The sequence below is a fragment of the Populus alba genome, chromosome 15 (assembly GCF_005239225.2).
Source record: "Populus alba chromosome 15, ASM523922v2, whole genome shotgun sequence".
Taxonomy (NCBI): Eukaryota; Viridiplantae; Streptophyta; class Magnoliopsida; order Malpighiales; family Salicaceae; genus Populus; species Populus alba.
Window position 1 is genome coordinate 13,440,263 of NC_133298.1, and position 19,749 is coordinate 13,460,011.

The following is a 19,749-nucleotide window of genomic DNA, read 5'->3' on the forward strand; positions in this document are numbered from 1 at the left end:
GTGATTTTTCATCAAATTTTTAAATTTCTCCAAAAATTCTGAAATTTTAACTCAAGCTAAAGCATGATATTAGAAGGCTCCACGTAAATTTTCAGAATTTTTTGATAACTTAATTGATAATTATAAATTTTTTTAATATAAAACTAGTTAAAAAATATTGATAAAATCTTGACTTAGACTAAAGCCCACCGCAGTCTTTGCCATGCCTCCGCCTATGTATACACCACAGATCAACCTCCTCCATTTCCGAACCAAAACCCATCACAGAAAAGGTTCGAAGTCCACCCAGAACTAGCCATGAATTCCGACCCCTTTCCATTATGTATATAAAGAAACAAATATCTACGATTTAGGCATGGCCAAATACTTGTTATATATATATATATAAAAACAAGGCTACTTCTAAGAAAAAAAGGGTACAACATCAGAATGACATAATTAAGAGGGTTAGCAACTTAGAGTAGTGTTCGTATGAAGAACCAAACAAGAAAAAATGAATTCACGTGGACATAATCTAACAAATGTATTTTATCATTCTTTTAGCTTTGATATAGCGTAGTGGTTATGTTTGAATTAGGGTTAGTTCGATATTATAGATACATGAATATGGTATGTTGAGTTTGGTAGATGCTCATCATTCAACTCCATAATATATTTAAATATAAGTTTTAATAACATTATTCACTATATATATATATATCATACTAAATATAAATAATAATAATAATAATAATAATAAAATCTATCTATTATTTTAGGGTTAGAAATGCTTTTGTGTATGTTAAATTGTGATGTATGATGTTTTTTAATTAAAAATATATATTTTTTAATTTTTAACATTAATATATTAAAACCATCATAAAATACTATATATATTTTTAATTTTTTATTTAATATCCTTTTCAAGCTAAAATTACTTTTAAAAAATATGCCAAAATCAAAAGCACTCCTCAACAAGCATCATGGCATCATAATTACACAAACGGAGAGAGCGCGTCTACGTGAAAAAAAGAGGGAATGGAGAATTCAAATTCCCGCTAGAGCTAAGTTTTTAAAAGACGATTAACCCTCCAAACGTCTTCTTCTTTTTCCTCTTCCTCTGTTCAAAATTCCAAACCCCCGCCTACAATAAGTCAAACAACAAACCCTCTCTTCTCCAATCTCCGCCTTCCTTTTTAACGGTATTCACCTCTCTTCCCTTCCTCCTCCTTTTTATCAAATCAAATCCACAGTCCTTATAGTTCCATTAACCGCATCAGATCTTCAGCCAAATAAGAAGATAATGGCTTTGTCTTATACCGATATCATAGACCCCCCTTCAAGGCATCACGCTTATAGCAGAAAACAGAAATCTCTCGGTCTCTTATGCACCAAGTTAATAAACCCATATTTCCCTTTTCCTTTCTTTCAAAAACCCAGAATTTTCCCGGAATTAAATTGATTTTTATTTGTTTATTTTGCAGTTTTTTGACCCTGTATAATCGAGATGACATCGACGTGATTGGACTTGATGATGCCGCTTCTAAATTAGGTTTTTATTGTTTCTTTATTCCTTCCTGATTTTGAAAATTTACCGGTTATTATGGTTTAGATGTGTTGATTTGTAATTTTTTTGGGTGGAATCTTGAATTCCTTTTTTAATGGGTTTGTGATTTGCAGGAGTTGAGAGAAGACGGATCTACGATATAGTGAATGTCTTGGAGAGTGTTGGGGTGAGATTCTTGATTTATGATGTTGTGATTCTTTACTGTTTGTTTTTTGAGTTCTCTTATGTGTTTTTCCCCCTCTATTTTCTTTAGGTTCTTGCAAGAAAGGCAAAGAATAAGTATTCATGGAAGGGATTTGCTTCAGTCCCTAAAACCTTACAAGATTTGAAGGTAATAGAAATAACCCAAAAAAATAAAATTTCAGGTTTTGTTTCGTATATTTGAGCTAGATAAGGGTTTTGTGAAGTGTTGTTATTTTTCGAAAACTGGACTGATTTCATGTTGTTGGTGATATAATAGGAAGAGGGTTTGAGAGATAATGTCAGTACAATTGATAGGCAAAGCAATAATTCCGCGAAAGTAAGTGGATTTTTAAGGGTTTATTTATTCTTTCATCATGAACATACTGTGTTTTAAAAAGGGTTTCTTTCATTCGTTTTGTTGCTGGGTTTTGGGTTAATCTGTATTTTGTGTGCGTGTTTTGAATTTTTAGGTTGCAAATGATGATGAGGACGAGGACGATGACTCTGATTCTAATCCTAACACAGGAAGCCAGAATGAGAATTCTGGTATTAACAAATCTACGGCTGTGTCAAGATCTGGTAATGTCCTCTCTTTTTTATGAACATATCTATACTGAAGTTTTCCTTTTTTCTTTCTTTGTTTTTTCAGTATGTTACATCACCTGTACTCGTAATTTTTTTTCCCAGAATATGTATATGATTTAGAAAAGCAATTACTTTAACGAACTTACAAAGATCCTTTAATTATTTATTCTTGTGATGTGTCAAACTGGAACTAGACCTTTGTTTTGTTCAAATTTTTCGGGTGGACTTCAATTGTTGTCAATTGGGTCATTAAGGAAACGGTGGATATAATTACCCATCTACTTTTCTTGGCATCTTATAACAAGCTCAATTATTTTTGTTACAGATCATCGGAGAGAAAAGTCGTTGGGGCTTCTTACTCAGAACTTCGTGAAGCTCTTTGTGTGCTCCAACGTGAGTGAAATCTTAAAAGAGTTTAATTCTTAATAGGTCTTCTATGCCATTATCTGTTACTTTGGTGCTTACGAGGGATTCATTTTTAGGCAAATTTGATCTCACTCGATGAATCTGCCAAGTTATTACTAGGAGATGGCCACAATTCGTCAATTATGAGAAGTAATTTTTCTCACCTTATCTACTTTTGATAAGAGCTATTGGTGATCTACTTCTTTGATTTACATCCTCTGAATAACATGATTGTGCAGCGAAAGTAAGGAGGCTATATGACATTGCAAATGTGCTGTCTTCTCTGAAACTTATTGAGAAGGTAATCAATTACGACGCTTGTTGAAAAACTAAAAGGATCATGTTAGCTTTTTTTACTCAAGCGCTAATACAATTCTTTGAAGTTCTGATGTTTATTAAATGTGTTGCAGACCCACACTGCTGATACAAGGAAACCTGCATTCAGGTGGTTGGGCTTCAGAGGCAAATCAGAGAACGGATCTGGTGATCCTTTGGCTCCTTTTGAGTCTAGGAAGAGGACATTTGGAGCTGATATCACAAACACATGTTTCAAAAGAAACAAAATGGATTCTTCAGTTGACGGGGATAAAAGCCAGAATTTGAAGATGCAGCAAATAAAAGATGAAAATACGGTAACTGTCGCCGAGAGAGGCAATTTTGGTCAGGATTTACATCAGAAGTCGGGAAGTTTCCAGTTTGGCCCCTTTGCTCCTGTTAGCGTGGCCACAGCGGGAAACCCTGAAGACGAAGTGACTCGGATCTATGATTGGGAGGGTCTTTCCTCTACTTTTCGTCCTCAATATCACAACCAAGGTACAATCTAATGCTTAGTTAAAAATTCAGTGAAATAGTTTGATCATATTAGTTTTCAAGTTCCAATTATTTGACGTTAGGTTCAGAAATACATGTGCAGCAGGAAACAACAAACACCCGTCTTACATAACCTGGTCAGCTTTTCATTTCATGTTTCCCTGTGATATCATGCAATGAGTTGGACAGCTGATGACTCCCTTGCTGAGTTACCTGAAGGCATGAAAATTGTCAATAGGCTATTTGTTTAGAAGTATGCTAGTAGAGCTATACATCCAAGAAAAGCAAATAGGGTTTGCTTAGGTCATATCACTTGTTTATCCACTACAGTGGATTGCTAAAATATCTGGACCCATTCCCTTGAGACCTCCACTTGAGCAATCCTTTTGTCGTCCAGTTTTTTTTTTTTTTTTCCTCGTCCTATCCACACTCTTTCACTTAGTTCTCTATTCTTGTTGTTAATCGTTTATCTTGATATGCCTTATCATCCAATTGAATTTTCTTGAGTTCTTAGAACCCCAGTGTGGAAATATGAAAAAGCTCATATGCTGATAATTTTGCAGCTCTGAGAGATCTCTTTTCCCATTACACGGAAGCATGGAAATTATGGTACACTGAAGTTGCTGGGAAGAAACCATTACACATCTCCTAATTTTTCCCATTACACGGAAGCATGGAAATCATGGTACACTGAAGTTGCTGAGAAGAAACCATTACATATCTCCTAATTTCTGATACTTTGTGGCTCTGCTTTTCGCTATGACCAGTACAGTGTTGGGCTCTCAAAATTCTTCTTTTTGTACTTTTTATGACAGAAGAAATGGCTTCAAGTTGGATGCACATTCCCCGTGCACCATCTTAGCATGGCCACGCAATGTTCTTTATCTGATGCATCGAAGCAAATAAATTTGAATATATGGTCTTTTCTCCACAGGTTAACTAGCTACGAAGTTGCCTTCGATTGTGCAACATATCATTTTCTTCATGGGACAGCAGCTGTAGCACAATACTCCTGACTTTTTTCTATCTAGAACTTGTTCTGCATCTCCTGGTTGTTTCAATACTCTTATGATGCCAGAAGGTATAAAAGATAATATTACAAATAAAATCTCTGCAAATGTATATTGAATGGAAGCTTCTCATCCCATCTAACACGGGATAGACGTCAATCACATTTACAAACACCCCTGATGTCTTCTGGTTCTCTTTTGGAAGTGATAGTACATGAAGCATTCAACTTTGGGCAACAATGGCGAATGGAATATCGTCATTGCACTAAGATTTTTTAAAAATAGTTAGACCGCTGCCGTAATTTGCCATATCAAGACAGTGGTTGTCTCAAAAAACTGAAAACTGTACTGTAAATATCTGGATGTATCCATATTTATGGTCTTTTGCGCCATTAAACTATCAAGCTCACAATCTTTGGCAGGAAGGTGTCAAACAGCTAAAAATCAAATTTTGATATAACATCTATAATTATATATATTGAATGTACATTAAAATTTCTTAAGATTTCACAACTCTTAAGTTTAGTCTCTTGATTTTACACTTGGATTTCTTAATATCCTTTAATGTTTTCATTTTTTCTTTTATATATAGACTATTTGTTTTTTTTTTTTAAGGATTGAAAGAATATATAAAAAAAATGTATGAATTTTAAGTTATATTTTGAATATGCTTATTCTTGTTATTTTTTTTTTTTAACATGTTATGAGCACAATTACTTTACTTAATTTATATTGAAATCTTGGCATGCATAAACTTCTATGTTATTTGGCTTGTATCAAATTTAATTTTTTTTTCACTATTGTACATACTTAATGGAATATATTTGGTTCTTAACTTATTTTGACAATTTTTCTTTCATCTTTATTTATCAAGATTTAAAGTTGTTGAAGAACTAGTATTGTAACTTCATGAAGAATTAAATAAATCAAATACAATTCTTGAAGAACTAGTAATTTTAAAGAACTAAATAAATAGTAGTCTTAAAAGATTGATTTTTATTTTCTTTTATATTCGTGACTTCATTTAATAAGTTGTTTCTTTTTTTTAGATAATATCGAATCTGATGAAACTTGAATTTACCGTTCTTAATATATCTGAGAATAATTTTTTGTCATGGATCCTTGACGTTGAGATTTATCTGAAAGCTATGAATCTTAGAGAGATTATCAAAGAAGAAAATAATGCATTCTTGCATGATCGCACAAAAACAATGATTTTCATTCGCCATTATCTCTATGAAGGATTAAAAGTTGAATATCTCACAATAAAAGATTCTCTTGTTTTGTGGCAAAATCTAAAAGAAAAATATGACCACCAAAAGTTTACCATAGTTCCTCAAGCTCGTTATGATTGGTTGCACCTGAGGTTGCAAGATTTTAAATCGGTTAGTGAATATAATTAAGCTTTTTTTAAAATGACCTCATAGCTAAAATTGTGTGATGAAAATATCATAGAAGATCAAATGTTAGAGAAAACATTCTCTACTTTTCATGCCTCAAATATTGTCCTGCAGCAACAATATAGAGAACATAATTTCAAGAGGTATCCATAAATAATTTCATGTTTTTTTTTTTTTGTGGCTATACAAAATAATGAGCTTTTGATGAAAAATCATCAATCCCATCCCACAAGTTTTAAACCATTTCCTAAAGTGAAAGAAACCTTTGTCCAAAAGACAAGAAAGAACCAAAGGGTATAAATATGAAAAAAATAAATGAAAAAGGAGAAGAGATAATCCTTCAAAAAGACAACCCACCATACCACCATAAATGGAGACACAATGAACCCAAACAAGAAAAAGGCAAGAATTTGCATAAACTTAAAGATACGTGTCATAGATGTTGTATGCATGGTCACTGGTCTTGTACTTGTTGCACACAAAAACATCTTACATATTTATATCAAGCTTTTTTAAAACAAAATGCAATCAAGACTACTTTTATTCACAAAGATGATTTTGAAGGTCATAATACTTATCTTGATGTTTCTATTTCTTTGAAAACCCAAATAAAACAAATAGCATGCTTAGTGGTGAAATCCTTAGGTAAGATTAATAATTTTTTTATTTGTATTAGAATATTTATCTTATTGCAATTTTAATAAACAATGTCAATTTTATTTCAGTTAAATAATAAACTTTAATTATATTTTGAATAAAGGTTTGCATTTTCATGAAGGAAATTCATGTCTAGCAGAAAATGCAACAATACACACAATTCTTAAGGACAATAAATATTTTGAATATTTGATATTAACCAAAGCTAATGTCATTACAATATCAAGTCCAACAAACATGATTAAAGGCTCCAGAAGAGCTAATATTTTATTATCAAATAACATAAAACTTGGCACCAAAGATGCATTATATTTACTTGAGTCTAGAATAAATTTACTCAGTTTTAAAGATATTTATGCTAATGGTTATCATTATGAAACAATAGATAAAAACAAAAAAGAATATATTCATATTATTTCATGTATTTCAGGCTAAAAGCTTATACTTGAAAAATTATATGTTTTTTTTTTCTGAAATTTATTATACGATCATGAAATCTATCGAAACAAATATTATGATACACCAAAATTGTTCTGACTAAAAAATATTTATGCTTTGGCATGATTGACTTAGACATCCGGGATCAATAATGATGCGATAAATTATTAAAAACTTATATGAGCATCCTTTAAAGAACTTGAAGATTATTTTACCAAGTGAAATCCATGCGTTGCATGTTCTTAAGGTAAATTAATTACCAAAATCTCCATCAAGAATTGTTATAGAATTACCATTTTTTCTCAAAAGAATTCAAAGAGATATATGTGGACCTATTCATCCACCATTCAGATCTTTTATATATTTTATGATATTGATTGATGCTTCAAGTAAATGGTCACATGTTTGTTTACTTTTTAGTCGAAATGTTGCATTTTCTAGATTAATAACACATATTATCAGACTAAGAGTGCAATTTCATGATAATCCAATCAAGAAAATTTTATTGGACTATGCTGGTGAGTTTACTTCTGAAGCATTTGATAATTTTTGCACTTCTATTAGAATTGATGTTGAACATCTTATTGTCCATACACATACTCAAAATGATCTAGCATAATTATTTATAAAGCATCTTTAATTAATTGCTAGACCATTACTTATAAAATCAAAATTGCCTACATCTGTTAGGGGACATGCTATATTACATGCTGCATCATTTGTTAGAATTAGACCAAGTGCTTACCATATATGTTCTCGTTTGCAACTTGTTTTTGGTATGCCACCAAATATATTTCATCTATGAATTTTTAGTTGTGCAGTTTATATGCCTATAGTAGGGGATAAAGGACTAAAATAGGTTCACAACGTAGAATAAAAATTTACATTAGTTTTGATTCTCCATCTATTATTAGATTCCTTAAACCTTTAGCTGACGATGTTTTTAAGGCACGTTTTGAAGACTGTCATTTTGATGAGAACATTTTTCCATCATTAGGGAAAGAAAAGATAGTGTCTGAAACACGACAATAAATTACTTGGAATAACCCGAAGTTATCTTATTTTGATCCAAGAACAAATCATTGTGAACTTAAAGTTCAAAACATAATTCATTTACAAAATATTGCAAATCAATTATCAGATGTTTTTACCAACAATGAAAAAGTGGTTAACTCTCATATTCTAGCTGTAAATGCTCCATTTAGAATTGAAATCCCTGAAGGAAAAAAAAAGCAACATAGTAACAAATGAATCTATATCATGCCTAGAGCGTGGAAGATCTGTTCTTGCTAAGGAAAAAAATCATAGAAAATAAAAATTACAACAAATAGATGATGATACTCCTAAAAATTTATCATTTATAAAATAGACGTAAATATTGTGTCAAAATCATCTTCTATTATTGATCCACCTGAAGAGGCATTTCTTAAAGAGATCCAGGTATCTGAAAATAATGAGATCTCCATAAACTATGTTTACATACGAGAGATTTTGGATTGAAATAAAATTATCATAAATGGCGTATTTATATTTAAGGTTACTTTTGACATCACCAGAAGTGATGATGAAAGTGAACCACAAATTATCGAAGAATGTCGACATATAAATGATTGACCAATGTGGAAAGAAGCAATCCAAACAGAGTTAAACTTACTTACAAAACATGAAGTATTTGGACCTATAGTTCATACATCTAAATGTTTTATGCCCGTTAGATATAAGTGAGTTTTTGTTAGAAAACAAAATGAGAACAATGAAATTGTTCAATATAAGGTATGACTTGTTGCACAAGTTTTCTCATAAAAACCTGTTATTGATTATGAGAAAACTTATGTTTTAGTTGTGAATGCAATCACTTTCAGATTTTTTATTGGTTTGGTAGTCTTAGAAACTCTAGATATACGTTTAATGAATATAGTTACAACATATTTATATGGATCATTAGATAAACATATTCACATGAAAATCCTTGAAGGATTCAAAATGCCTGAAGCCTTTTATGATAAACCCAGAAATATTTATTCTATTAAACTACAAAAATATTTATATGGGTTGAAACAATCTGGTCGAATGTGGTATAATCGTCTTAATGAATACCTCATAGAAAAAGGGTTTGAGAATAATAAGATTTGTCCATGCATTTTTACTAAGAAAACCACATCTAGATTTGCTATTGATGTCGTAAATATTGATGGTTTGAATCTTGTTGGTACTCCTAAAGAGCTAATAAAAATTGCAACTTCTTTGAAAGATGAATTTGAGATGAAAGATCTTGGAAGAACAAAATTTTGTCTTGGTTTACAGATTGAATATATTTTAAATAGAATATTTTTCCATTAATCAACATATATAGAAAAGGTTTTGCAGCATTTTTTTTTAGATAGTACTCATTCTTTGAGTACATCTATGGTTGTTCGATTACTTGATGCGAAGAAATACCCCTTTTGACTTTTAGAAGAGGATGAAGAAATTCTTGGTCCAAAAGTACTATATCTTAGTGCTATTGGATCACTCACGTATCTTGCAAATTGTACAAGATTAGATATAGTTTTTGCAGTCAATTTTTTAGCAAGATACACTTCCACTCCTATAAAAAGACATTGAAATGAGATCAAATATATACTTTGCTATCTATGTGGAACAACTAAAATGAGGTTATTTTATAGTGGATCAAATTCACAATTGATTGGATATGCAATTACAAGTTATCTCTCTAATCCTTATAAAGGGAGATCATAAACATGTTATTTATTTACCTAAAGAGGTACTGCAATTTCTTTAAGATCTGTTAAACAAACATTAATGGCTACTTCGTTTAATCATTCATAAATTATTGTAATCCACGAATCAAGTCAATAATGTATATGGCTAAGGTCAATTATCTAGCACATAAAAAAAAAAAAATGAATTGTCAACCATTGAAGATAGTCTCACAATATTATTTGAAGATAATGCTACATGCATCACTAAATTTAGAGGAAGCTACATTAAAGGAGATAAAACAAAAAATATATTATCAAAGTTCTTTTATACACTGAGCTTCAACATAAAGGAAAATTAATATTAAGTAAATCAGGTCAAGTGATAATTTAATAAATTTATTTACAAAGTCATTACCAGCCTTAATTTTCAAGAAACTTGTCCATTATATTAGAATGTATCGTATTAAAAATTTATCATAAAACAAGTAATTTTAAGGTAAAATTAATACAAATTGTAATCTTTTTTCTTCGTTTAGATTTTATGTTGGATTTTACTTTGGAAAGTTTTATTATGAAAATTTGAAATTTTTAAAAATCCTAAAGTATTCAAATATAAATATTACAGGATCTATATTAAACCTTTTATTAAATTCTAAAATATTAAAAAATCACACAAATATTACTCCTTTTATAAAATCTATAATTATATTTATTAAATGCTCATTAGAATTTCTCAGACTTCATGACTTAAATTTAATCTTTTGATTTTTCATGATATTTCAATTTTTTAGTATCCTTTAATGTTCTTATTTTTTTTTCTATAAATAAATTACTTGTTTTGCATTTTAAAGATTGAAAAAAAAATATATAAAAAGATATGAATTTATTCTGAATATGCATGTTCTTGTTCTTAATTTTCTTAATAAATTTCTTATTATTATAATTCGCAAATTTCAATTTACAACCTTGATAATAAACTGTTTAAAAATATTGGATTCCCGGTGAAAGAGAGATGGCAGAAATGGACATCGGAGCCATCCAGGTCTCCTACAAAATAATTTCCTCCTGAACACTAACATTGAGTGTCTTGTTCGGGAGGACAATGCTGTTAACCACCACCACTTCATCTTCAACGGTAACAGCTTCGCCTGGATCAAGGAAAAGAACACTGAGATTGTGCAGAGAAACAATTTGTCTCTGAAAAATGGAAATGGACTGTTAAGGGAAAACAGGGTTTGTGCATAAAGAAAGTACCCAGAATTGTAACCCCAAGCTTGGCGTTGTAGTCCCCTTGAGCCTGTGTAATCAGTTCATTAAACATAATAAATCTTACCATGGATTAAAGCGAAAGCAAGCTGATTAAGGAACAGACCCTAGTGCTAGTAATAAGAACAACAGACGTATCATATCAGACAAATTTGGACAAGATACAGAGAAGATTTCAGAAAATGTTTGAGAGGGGGGGGGGGGGGAGGTACTAGCACAATGTCATCACTGATATTATAATGGTATTACAGATATTGAGAAAAACACCACCATACGAATATGATGCCTGCCTTTGTTACATTGTCGGGATACTGATTGAAGAAAAGAGCATTGGGAAAGTAGCAAATAACAGATGTACCATGCCAACTAAAATATAACAGGAAACTTGCCTGGACGCGGGACCATCTCCCAATGGAAGACTTCCACCCGACAATTGAATGAATGACAACTGCATTTTCCTGATAAATGAAACAAGCATACCATCAAGTTTGAGATATCTTAAGTGGCACCTCCACAACCCCCCACCCTAAAACAATTTGTATAAAAAAGTAATCTAATCCAGTAAATCCCTTATTTCAGTTTCCTACCATGACTTCAACGTCATCTAGGATGATACAACAGATGAGTCTTGCACCTGGTCCTATACGAGCATTAGCGGATATAGAGACATTGGGACCAATCTGTTTCATCACATTCCACAAAATGTCAGTATCATATATGAATTAGATGAAGGAGAAAGAAAAGGTACATACAACAGGAAGGAGTAAGGCTATAGAAACAAACATATCATAAAAACTGATGTAGCAGTTACAATTTTTTCATGTTTGACCAATCATTTCTTATTTGCAAGACCGACAGTTTTACCGCTTATTATTTCACAAATCAACTTGTATGGAGTTTCAGTATGATTTGTTTGTTTGTAAATCATTTTCTACTCCAACAGGAAAAGAGTATGCCAGCAACAATCATTTTGCATCATAATAGATGAATAAAGAAACAAGTTTTTTAAGGTGATCTAGAGGCATGCACACCTAGTTCTCATCACCTAATCAATCATAAAGGGACAAACAGAGTACTAATATGTATTCAATGGATAAAAAAAAGTAATTACTAACTTATAAACAGAAAGGAAAAAAACGCCTCAACTTAACATTATTCTAAAAGGATTGCATCGGCCAACAGTAATAGTGTACCCATAGTTCCATATCATAAACAAGATGGAAAACTTGCCTTAGCAGTTGGATGTACTTTTGCTGATGGATGTATATAAACATCATCAACAATGGTAGCAGTCTTTGAGCCATCACCACCAGCCAAAAGATGGGGTGAGGTGAATCGGAATTGGGCAAGATATAAACCAGAGCACTTCAGAGACATTCTGCAGTGCGGATGTGGTAAAAATCACATAGGGTGAATGGTTAAAGATGGAAAAGAAGATACTAACATAATATGCAAGCATTGTCTTACCCAGGAGTTTTGATTTGTTCCCAGAAGTCCATGGTTTCATATGTATATAGCTGCTTTTTTCCTGCGAGGGGTGACAGGATATCCTGATCCAATCTTACAAAATCGGTTGGAAGACTCCTGTTAAGGAAACTTGCATAAGGGCAGGAAGTTGTGGTAAATATTGGGTTCTATCAAATCCATTATTAAGCAATAACAACAATATTCTAGCAGGTCAAGAAAGGAAAAGAAAAGGCTACGACAATTTTTTGTTAAAACTACCAAGGATGACTCTCCCAAAATATTAGTATGGATATTAGAGGATGTATATTGCAACTTAAACAATGAAGTTCATATTACCGCAGTGAATCTGTATTCCAATTGACTTGTACAAATTGAATTTTCTTGTTATACTGAAGATCTGTTGACTACTTGACTCTTCAAACAAGATCAAGATGCAGTTGCAAATCCCATGGCAATAAATAATCAATCATGACAAAAGAACATACTGGAACAGTCACTCTCCAAATCACTCATCTACATAGATACATAAACAAATATATGATTATTGTCATTCACCAGTCTAAATTTTAGCCATTTCAACAACTAAAGAGGCCCAAGAAAGAAATAGATCCACTCTTAGTCCATTACACAAGCATTGTAATTGATGGTTTTCAAACCAGTGAGTTACAGAACAGGTATATGCATCTTATGGATTGTTTGGAATATCCCAGCTGATAGCTTCTTTACATGTAACCCAGATTGACATAGTCAACAACAGGTCAATTATATTTTGAAATCAAATTACCAACTTTAACAAGTACAATAATGCTGTATGTTAGAATAAAAACAAAAGACAAAACATTTGTTGAACTTCATTTCAATAAATTTATCATAATAGTTTAAAGTGAATTATTATACTAGCAATGCTCAACCTAGAGTCAGTAATTCCAAGATAAAAGGATGAAAAAGTAGGGAAAGTCCAAACCATGAGTGAGGACAAACCTTGTAGCTGATTGGAGGGCTTCGAAGCTGGAAACACGTCTCAGATTAGCTGCAAATGGTAAAACAGAGTTCACATTTTTCACAAGCGATACTCAAGACCATCCATAGTTGCATAGAATGCTATCATATTCTAAAAAAACAAGCCAGGATATGGCAAGCTTTAGGGTCAAAAGAGTTTTAGTTGATGCAGGTTTTCATGATGAATTGTGAAACCCTTGGTTAATGCTGAAACAGGCTACACTAATATATTCAAGTTGTTTTAACAAAAGAACCACAGAATTCTGGAATTTCTAAATTAATCACGGACCAGCACCCTACAGGCCAAACACCATATTGCATTACCTCTGTCTTTCCGTTGAGAAGAAACATCCTGGATGGCTGTGAATATTTCTGGTGTAAACACATAAACACCGCAATTTATCCGGTCACTTACCTGCATCAATACATAACATCAAACAAATAAAAAAGAAAAACCTAATGAAAGTGAATGGTAGTGGATGGTAACAGACATCACCATTCAATTCAATGAAATTTTAAGCCTTTCTTACTTCAATAAAAGAAAAGAAAAGAAAAAGTTGATTTTTGGTTATGTCCTAGCAATATGGCATTCAGAAAATTTATTGATTTTACTTTACAGTAAGTAAAAAAAAATAAAAACCAGAAAAGATCAGTCGCATAAAAAGCAAAAGCGAAAAAGCTTGAACCAGATCCATCTTTAACCAATCATTCAAGAAATTGTGGAAGCACTGAAATTTCCTAAATATTAAGAGTATATCTGAACTTGTACTTACAAAAGTTTCAGGCTTCTCTGTATAATGCAACAACTCATTGGTGTCAGGATCCGCTACCAATTCACCAAACTGACTGGCTGACTCAGCAGAGACCTGCATGTAGAAAACATTAAGGGAGCAAAAAATTCTTGTAGACAAACAGAGGACAATCCTACTGCTGGAATATCAAACTCTGAAAATTTTTCCTTGGGTATCATCTTTATCTTTTGCATTCAACCAACCTTGATTACTAGGATAGTTCCCATCCCACCATATGTTCTGTGGGCCTCTGCAAACATTGTAGTTGATATAAGGTAATTAGTGCTTCTGCTACATAAAATATAAAATAAAAACTGTCCCGGGTTAAAAAATAATATACTTGCAGCATAAAAATAATTTTCCCAGGCTCCATGAGGATTTACATGATATTCTGAAGAAGAATTTATGAACAAGTTCATACAAATTCAAGGAGTTAAGAAGAATTCAATCTGGATAAGTGGATTACCAAGCATTTCTGGGAGTGGAAAACTGCAGCAAACATCACAATTCAATAGAAAGATATGGGACTGCGAAACGATAACCAAACATCAGTACTAAATTTTGGAGTACAAGACATCCATCTATATCTCCAGAAAATGCTAGCACCTACACATGTTCACATAAGAGCATGCAAAGAAAATATTGAAAATAGGAGACAGATGTGCATGCCGATAGAAAAGTTTAGGCTAAGATGTTAACTGGGCTATCTTCCATGATTAGGTCTCTGAAGTTATAAAGCCCACCGGCAGAACCATGTGGCTTGTCTTCCCGCAAATATCTACAAGCACAGATTTGATCATTAAAAACAGAAAACCACAACTACAGAATCAAAAGCAAATAACCAAGAAAGACCATCAAGTCACTTTACCTAACAGGAACTTTCAGCTCATTGGAGATTGAGGAAACATACAAAGCAAACTCTCGTTCCTCGTAGAAACCAACAAGATAGATCTGTGCCAAGTTTGGAATCTGAAACAGAGATGCAATCTGAATGACTAAACAATCTTCTATGCTCACAAAGAAACAAACGAACTCAAAATCAAACTAATAAAATTGAACCATTGCTTTAAGAATAAAATAAATACCTTTTTACAAGCAGAGATTGGATGGTGAACCATTGGTTGTCCAGCTAAAGGAAAAAGAGGCTTTGGAATATTCAATGACAATGGCCTGAATCTAGTACCTGCAACATTTCACATTCCAACTCAGCTCAATTGAATGAAGAAAAATCAAAGAAACTAAGAACTGGGTTTAATTATTTGCACTAAAAGAATCAAAATTTCAACAGAAATAGAAAAAATCAAAAGAATCCTGCAAAAGGGTCCGGTCAATTAATTATAAAATGAACATTAAGTTGCATTGCATGCAATCAAACAATCAAAATTGAGAATTCCCAGATAGAAATCAAACTGTGATAGAGCAATTGAATACAAAAGAAGAAGATATGATACCTTTAGTGGGTCCACCAACCATGATGACAGCAACAACTCTTTCCTCTGAGCTACCCATATCTTCTTCAATCAAAACAACAATCCCAGATCTCAAATTCTTCAATAACTCCTGTCTATTTATTCATTTATGTATGTGTATACGGACTATACTCAATTGTGCACCGACAAAAACAAAAACATTAAAAGCACGTGACCATTGAATCCAACACAGTAACAATAAAAAGACCGAAAATATGTTGCTACTTTTTTTTTTGGCAACAAGTATGCAATGAATTTTTAAGATCCGGTGCAGTGACGTATGAGTGAAAAGAGTTAAAAAGCGAGGGCAAAGCAAAGACCACTCAGTAGTTACCGGTAAGAACGCAGCTGCTCTTTTGTCTTAGGGAGTTGACAAGGGAGAGGAAAAGAGTAAAGGAAGTTTCGTGGAGCTGGACAACTAGTGCTCCGACTAGTGGTAGTGATCCGTGTTTTTTGTTGTATCGGAAGTAAATGTATCTCCGCTTTTTGGTGAAAGATGGAGCCTTGGGAGTGAGGACAAATTCATTCTGGCCCGCTCTTCTAAACTATTACAACTTGACAGCTAGATCAGGATGCTTCCTGATCTCTTCTTTTTTTATTTTTATTTTTATTCAAGAATATTCTTGATTCCGACAGGTATTTCTTGAATTTATATTTTAAAAGTATTTAAAATATATGTTTTTTATTTTAAACAAATTTTTTTAGTATTTTCAAATTATTTTGGTAGGGTGATATCAAAAATAATTTTTTAAAAATAAAAAATTATTATTTTAATCTATTTCTGAAAAAAAATACTTTTAAAAATAATTATTATATTTTATTATGATTTTTTTTTAATAAGAGGTTTGAAATTGTTTTTAAAATATTGTGATTCAAATCATAGGTTTACATCTCTTGGAAAATTTATTAAATCTCTTTTTTAAATGCTTTGAGGAAATAAAGTGGATGACTCATTAGGAATAAATAATATATTTTTTAAAAAACTATTATATATTAAGAATTAGTAATGGATTTTCTGTTGCTAACATGTAGCACAAAATTTTCTGTAGCACAAAATTTGCAAAGAGAAAATCAGCTGCTGCTAAAAATAAATAAATTAGAATTAGGGGTGAGAAAAAAACTAAAAAATTGATTAAACCGAGAAAATAAAAAAAATAACTAAAAAAACTGAACCGTGAAAAAAACCAATTAAATTGATTAGAATTTTAAAAAAACCAACCGATTTGGTTTTGGTTTTATAAGTCTAAAACCGAAAAAACCGAACCGAACCGAATCCAAAACGTAAAAAAACAAACTAAAACCAGAAAACCCGAGTCAAACCGAACTGAAACCTATCAATTTGAACCGGTTTAAGTTGTTTTTTAGAAACAAATTTAATTTATTATTTTTTTAATAAAAACCGAACTAAACTAAAAAATAATCATCTCTCATTATGATTATATTTTTACAAAAAGAAAGTGAAATATAGTTGCATGTTAATAATTAATTGGTGCACTTTACCTAGAAAAAAAAAAAACTCGTGTTGCGCCTAGCCAGTTTGGCTACGCGTTAGTGTTCGCATTTTTGTAAAAACGCACTAAGTAAACATTTGGTTAAGAAAAAAAGCTACTTATTATGCATGAGACCCACAATAAATTGCGTGCGAAACGCAGGGAGTTGGAAAGCAGCAAACTGCTTTCTTGTGCGGCTAGGAAATTCAACCACGCTACACTGTTTACTAAACAGTGGAGCAGTGAATAGTGGAGCATAGCTCCACTGTTCCGACGGGACCGGGTTCAGTCCAACGCGCAAAATGCATTGAACCGGGTCCAATGCAGTAAAATAAAAAAAATATTTTTTATTTTTTAATTATGTTTTATTTGCTTGACGACATAATATTTGCAAAATTTGATCACAATTCTAATTTGTTCTTGATTATATTTTACAAGTTATGTTGTTGTGTGTTAAAGAAACTAAGAAAATTATCGGATGTATTTCAGACGTGATGAAATTGTAGATAGTTCAATGGAATAATAAAAAAATATTTTATATAAAGTATTATTTATTTCATGATGCAATAACAATAGTTAAATCTACAATATTTAAATTAAAAATTATCAATATTAATATCTATTTTTTAAAATTATTTTATAACCTCAATTTCAAAAGCATTTTTAACCAAATACATTAAACTACTTTTTATTCTATCTTAATTTCAACCACAATTTTAACCAAATATATATTTTTTTAAATCAACCTCAACTAAAAATATTTTTTATAAAATAATTTTTTTTTAAATCACAGTCACAACTAGAACCGCAATAGCAAATACACTATCCCACTCATGTCCCTCTCTTCCTTTTCTAAAAACCTCATTTGTCAATTTTTTTAATTTCTTCTTTAGTGAATTTGTGCTCCCAAGGCGCTGACAACCTCGTGATCTTAAAGGACGGCATAGCATGTTAACAAGTATATTAAAAAATTAGAAGCTTATATGCATATTTTTTCTTGAAAAGTAAGTCTTATTTGTATTGTTAATTATCTTAAACATGAGAAAATTATTGTAGTTTAGATTTTATTATCCGGAATTTATCTTATTTAATATATATCATCACATGCAAATGAGATACGTAAAAAGGGCCCAAATGATGGTTTTGAAGAGAGATGTGACGGACCTGAACGGAAACCACATAAAAAGATTATAAAAAACTATTTGATTAGCTGACAAAACTGAGAAGAACATGTCGAACAAGAGAATTTAGCAGAGGCGGAAATGGACGAGTTTCGAATAACCAAGAAGAATGAGACGACGCGGCAGATTGGAAGAGGGCAACGAAAGCAAACATGAGATAATATAAGAAAATAATCGTTGAGATTTTAGATTTATTTTTTTAATGATTATAAGTTTTGAATTCTTTTATGATCATTAAAATTTTATATAATTATTAATTTTAAAATTTATAAAATTATCGAGATACATATAAGTTATTTAAATAATTATGTTAAAAAAAAAAAAAACCAAACAAAGATAACTTAATGGAGATGTTACGAGAGGAAACATAAGAGAAGGGAAAGCTACCCGTTGCTGCGACGACGCTTTATTTATTTTTTATTTAATTAGTTTAGAATTTATAAATATTATTTTTAAACAGTGAAAATAAATAGAAATAAATCAAGATAGCTACACTTATTAAGACAAATTAACAAGAAAGCAAATAAGGAAAATTAAGAGATGTAGACATAGTAATTAGAACAAAAAGTAATTAGGACATTTCCATAAGAAGTAAGTAAACACATCATGACAGGCATGAAGTAGTAATATGAAAATGTTATTAGCGAGGATGTGTAAATAGAGAAAATGAAGTCTCACCTTAGTTTACTACGAGGCAAGATAACTTGTAACGTCTGGAAATCTAAGAGCATCCCATGATACTTTGAACCTTAAATATAATTTTTTTTTAATATATAAAGCTTATCGTATTGCACACATCATATAACTATGATATATATATCATTTAATTCCTATTTAAAAGAGTTTTTTTTTTTTTTGTCTGAATCTCTTAATTAATGGTTCTTCTCTTCATCTTAAAACACCTGCATATCTCATCTCAACTAAGTTTATATATTCATTTACCATTAATAATCACAATTATATACTACATGGTTTTCAATTAAAAACTTTATTAATCAAATATTTGCTGACTTTAAGCTAAATGCTACATGCATGGTTTTTCAATTAAAAACTTTATTAATCCTTTTATTTCCCATTCAAGTGGCATTCCTTCCAATCCAAGGCTACCAATCAGTCACGTTAAGGAAATGTAATTTTAAGTTTTAGATGAAAAGAGGTAAAATAATTTATTAGAACTTCCTCCTAAAAAAATATAAAAAAAATGCAAAAAGAAAATAAAATTTAGCTATAACTTAACAAAAAATATGCGCATAAAATTTCGTTATAACTTCTGATTTTTGGACAATTAATGTTTTTTTGGTAAAGGGATAACTAAGTTTTCTTTTATTTTTCAAGAAGATGCTTTATTAT

The 19,749-nt window shown here is 31.2% G+C and overlaps 2 protein-coding genes across 8 annotated transcripts; one reads left to right on the top strand and one right to left on the bottom strand.

The window, feature by feature from the left end:
- The first annotated feature begins 995 nt into the window (after window positions 1–995).
- Window positions 996–4,460, top strand: LOC118033454 (E2F transcription factor-like E2FE). Its single transcript, XM_035038447.2, has 11 exons — window positions 996–1,374; window positions 1,464–1,531; window positions 1,660–1,712; window positions 1,800–1,877; window positions 2,007–2,066; window positions 2,200–2,308; window positions 2,640–2,707; window positions 2,797–2,869; window positions 2,959–3,020; window positions 3,130–3,532; window positions 4,093–4,460. The coding sequence occupies exons 1-11, from the start codon at window positions 1,283–1,285 to the stop codon at window positions 4,179–4,181; spliced, it is 1,155 nt and encodes a 384-aa protein (XP_034894338.1). The 5' UTR covers window positions 996–1,282; the 3' UTR covers window positions 4,182–4,460.
- Window positions 4,461–10,599: 6,139 nt separating this feature from the next.
- On the bottom strand, window positions 10,600–16,258 carry LOC118033452 (uncharacterized). Of its 7 annotated transcripts, none has more exons than XM_035038441.2 (16): window positions 16,063–16,258; window positions 15,711–15,770; window positions 15,345–15,442; window positions 15,128–15,228; window positions 14,959–15,037; window positions 14,726–14,786; window positions 14,463–14,509; window positions 14,242–14,334; window positions 13,793–13,883; window positions 13,451–13,499; window positions 12,470–12,598; window positions 12,233–12,380; window positions 11,590–11,682; window positions 11,392–11,460; window positions 10,991–11,033; window positions 10,600–10,884 (listed from the first exon to the last, which is right to left on the bottom strand). In XM_035038441.2, the coding sequence occupies exons 2-16, from the start codon at window positions 15,766–15,768 to the stop codon at window positions 10,784–10,786; spliced, it is 1,260 nt and encodes a 419-aa protein (XP_034894332.1). In that variant the 5' UTR covers window positions 15,769–15,770; window positions 16,063–16,258; the 3' UTR covers window positions 10,600–10,783. The 7 variants fall into 7 exon arrangements, with proteins under 7 accessions (XP_034894332.1, XP_034894331.1, XP_034894330.1 ...); XM_035038440.2 differs by having other exon boundaries at window positions 15,711–15,823; XM_035038439.2 differs by having other exon boundaries at window positions 15,711–15,854.
- Window positions 16,259–19,749: the final 3,491 nt, after the last annotated feature.

Coding starts and splice junctions, on each gene's coding strand:
- LOC118033454 (XM_035038447.2), top strand. CDS start 1,283: ATGGCTTTGTCTTATACCGATATCATAGACCCCCCTTCAAGGCATCAC. Junction 1,713..1,799: donor ATGTCTTGGAGAGTGTTGGG/GTGAGATTCTTG, acceptor TATTTTCTTTAG/GTTCTTGCAAGAAAGGCAAA. Junction 3,533..4,092: donor TCCTCAATATCACAACCAAG/GTACAATCTAAT, acceptor ATAATTTTGCAG/CTCTGAGAGATCTCTTTTCC.
- LOC118033452 (XM_035038441.2), bottom strand. CDS start 15,768: ATGGGTAGCTCAGAGGAAAGAGTTGTTGCTGTCATCATGGTTGGTGGA. Junction 13,500..13,792: donor TTCTCAACGGAAAGACAGAG/GTAATGCAATAT, acceptor TACCATTTGCAG/CTAATCTGAGACGTGTTTCC. Junction 11,683..12,232: donor AAGTACATCCAACTGCTAAG/GCAAGTTTTCCA, acceptor GTGATGAAACAG/ATTGGTCCCAATGTCTCTAT.